This window comes from Geospiza fortis, unplaced genomic scaffold (assembly GCF_000277835.1).
Source record: "Geospiza fortis unplaced genomic scaffold, GeoFor_1.0 scaffold687, whole genome shotgun sequence".
In the NCBI taxonomy this organism is placed as follows: domain Eukaryota; kingdom Metazoa; phylum Chordata; class Aves; order Passeriformes; family Thraupidae; genus Geospiza; species Geospiza fortis.
Window position 1 is genome coordinate 299142 of NW_005054647.1, and position 712 is coordinate 299853.

Consider the following 712-nt stretch of genomic DNA (forward strand, 5'->3'; position numbering starts at 1 on the left):
TATACATTTATATATTTATATATACATATAAATATATGTAATATATTTTATGTTGATGTATTTTATATGTAAATAAATATTTATATATCAATATCGGAGTGCACTGGGTTAAACCTAACAGGTCAGCAGTGCAGTGAAACCCAGTTCAGTGCTTGTTAAGGGCCAGTGAATATAATAATATTTTCTCTTTTTAGACATGTTTACATATCTTGCTCACTGACCTATAGTTTATGCAGGTGCAAAAGGTTCTTTCACTAAAATAGGTTGCTGTGCTAGCTGTTTCCTCATTCCTCTAACTCTTCTTTATGGGAACTCATAAATCATTTTCTTTATAATATCTCTACCTGTCTGTGACAAAACCGTGCTCAGGCACCCAATTTCCCCCTCCGTGTGTCCCCAGGGCTACCGCACGGGCTACACGTACCGCTACCCCTTCGTGCAGGAGAAGAGCAAGCCCAAGAGCGACGTGCTGATCCCCGCCACCGTCACGGCCTTCGTGTTCGAGGAGGAGCCCGCCGGGACCCCCGCCCTGCGCCAGCACGCCCACAAGCAGCAGAAGGAGAAGACGCGGTGGCTCAACACCCCCAACACCTACACCAGGGTCAGCCTGGCCGAGGAGGCGCAGGGCAGCGCCGGGGCCCAGAGGACAAAGACCACGGTGAGGGGGCGGCAGGGGCTTGGGGATGGACGGCCAGGGAGGTGGAGGGGGTCC

At 49.6% G+C, this 712-nt stretch overlaps 1 protein-coding gene across 1 annotated transcript in view; it reads left to right on the forward strand.

Moving 5' to 3' along the window:
• Nucleotides 1-712, forward strand: part of LOC102044163 (beta-adducin-like) — an 8025-nt gene that overhangs the window by 3821 nt on the left and 3492 nt on the right. Inside the window, exons 7-8 of the mRNA XM_031064879.1 lie at nt 195-198; nt 370-658. Coding sequence (XP_030920739.1) covers nt 195-198; nt 370-658 — 293 coding nt within the window. The remainder of the gene's footprint in view (nt 1-194; nt 199-369; nt 659-712) is intronic.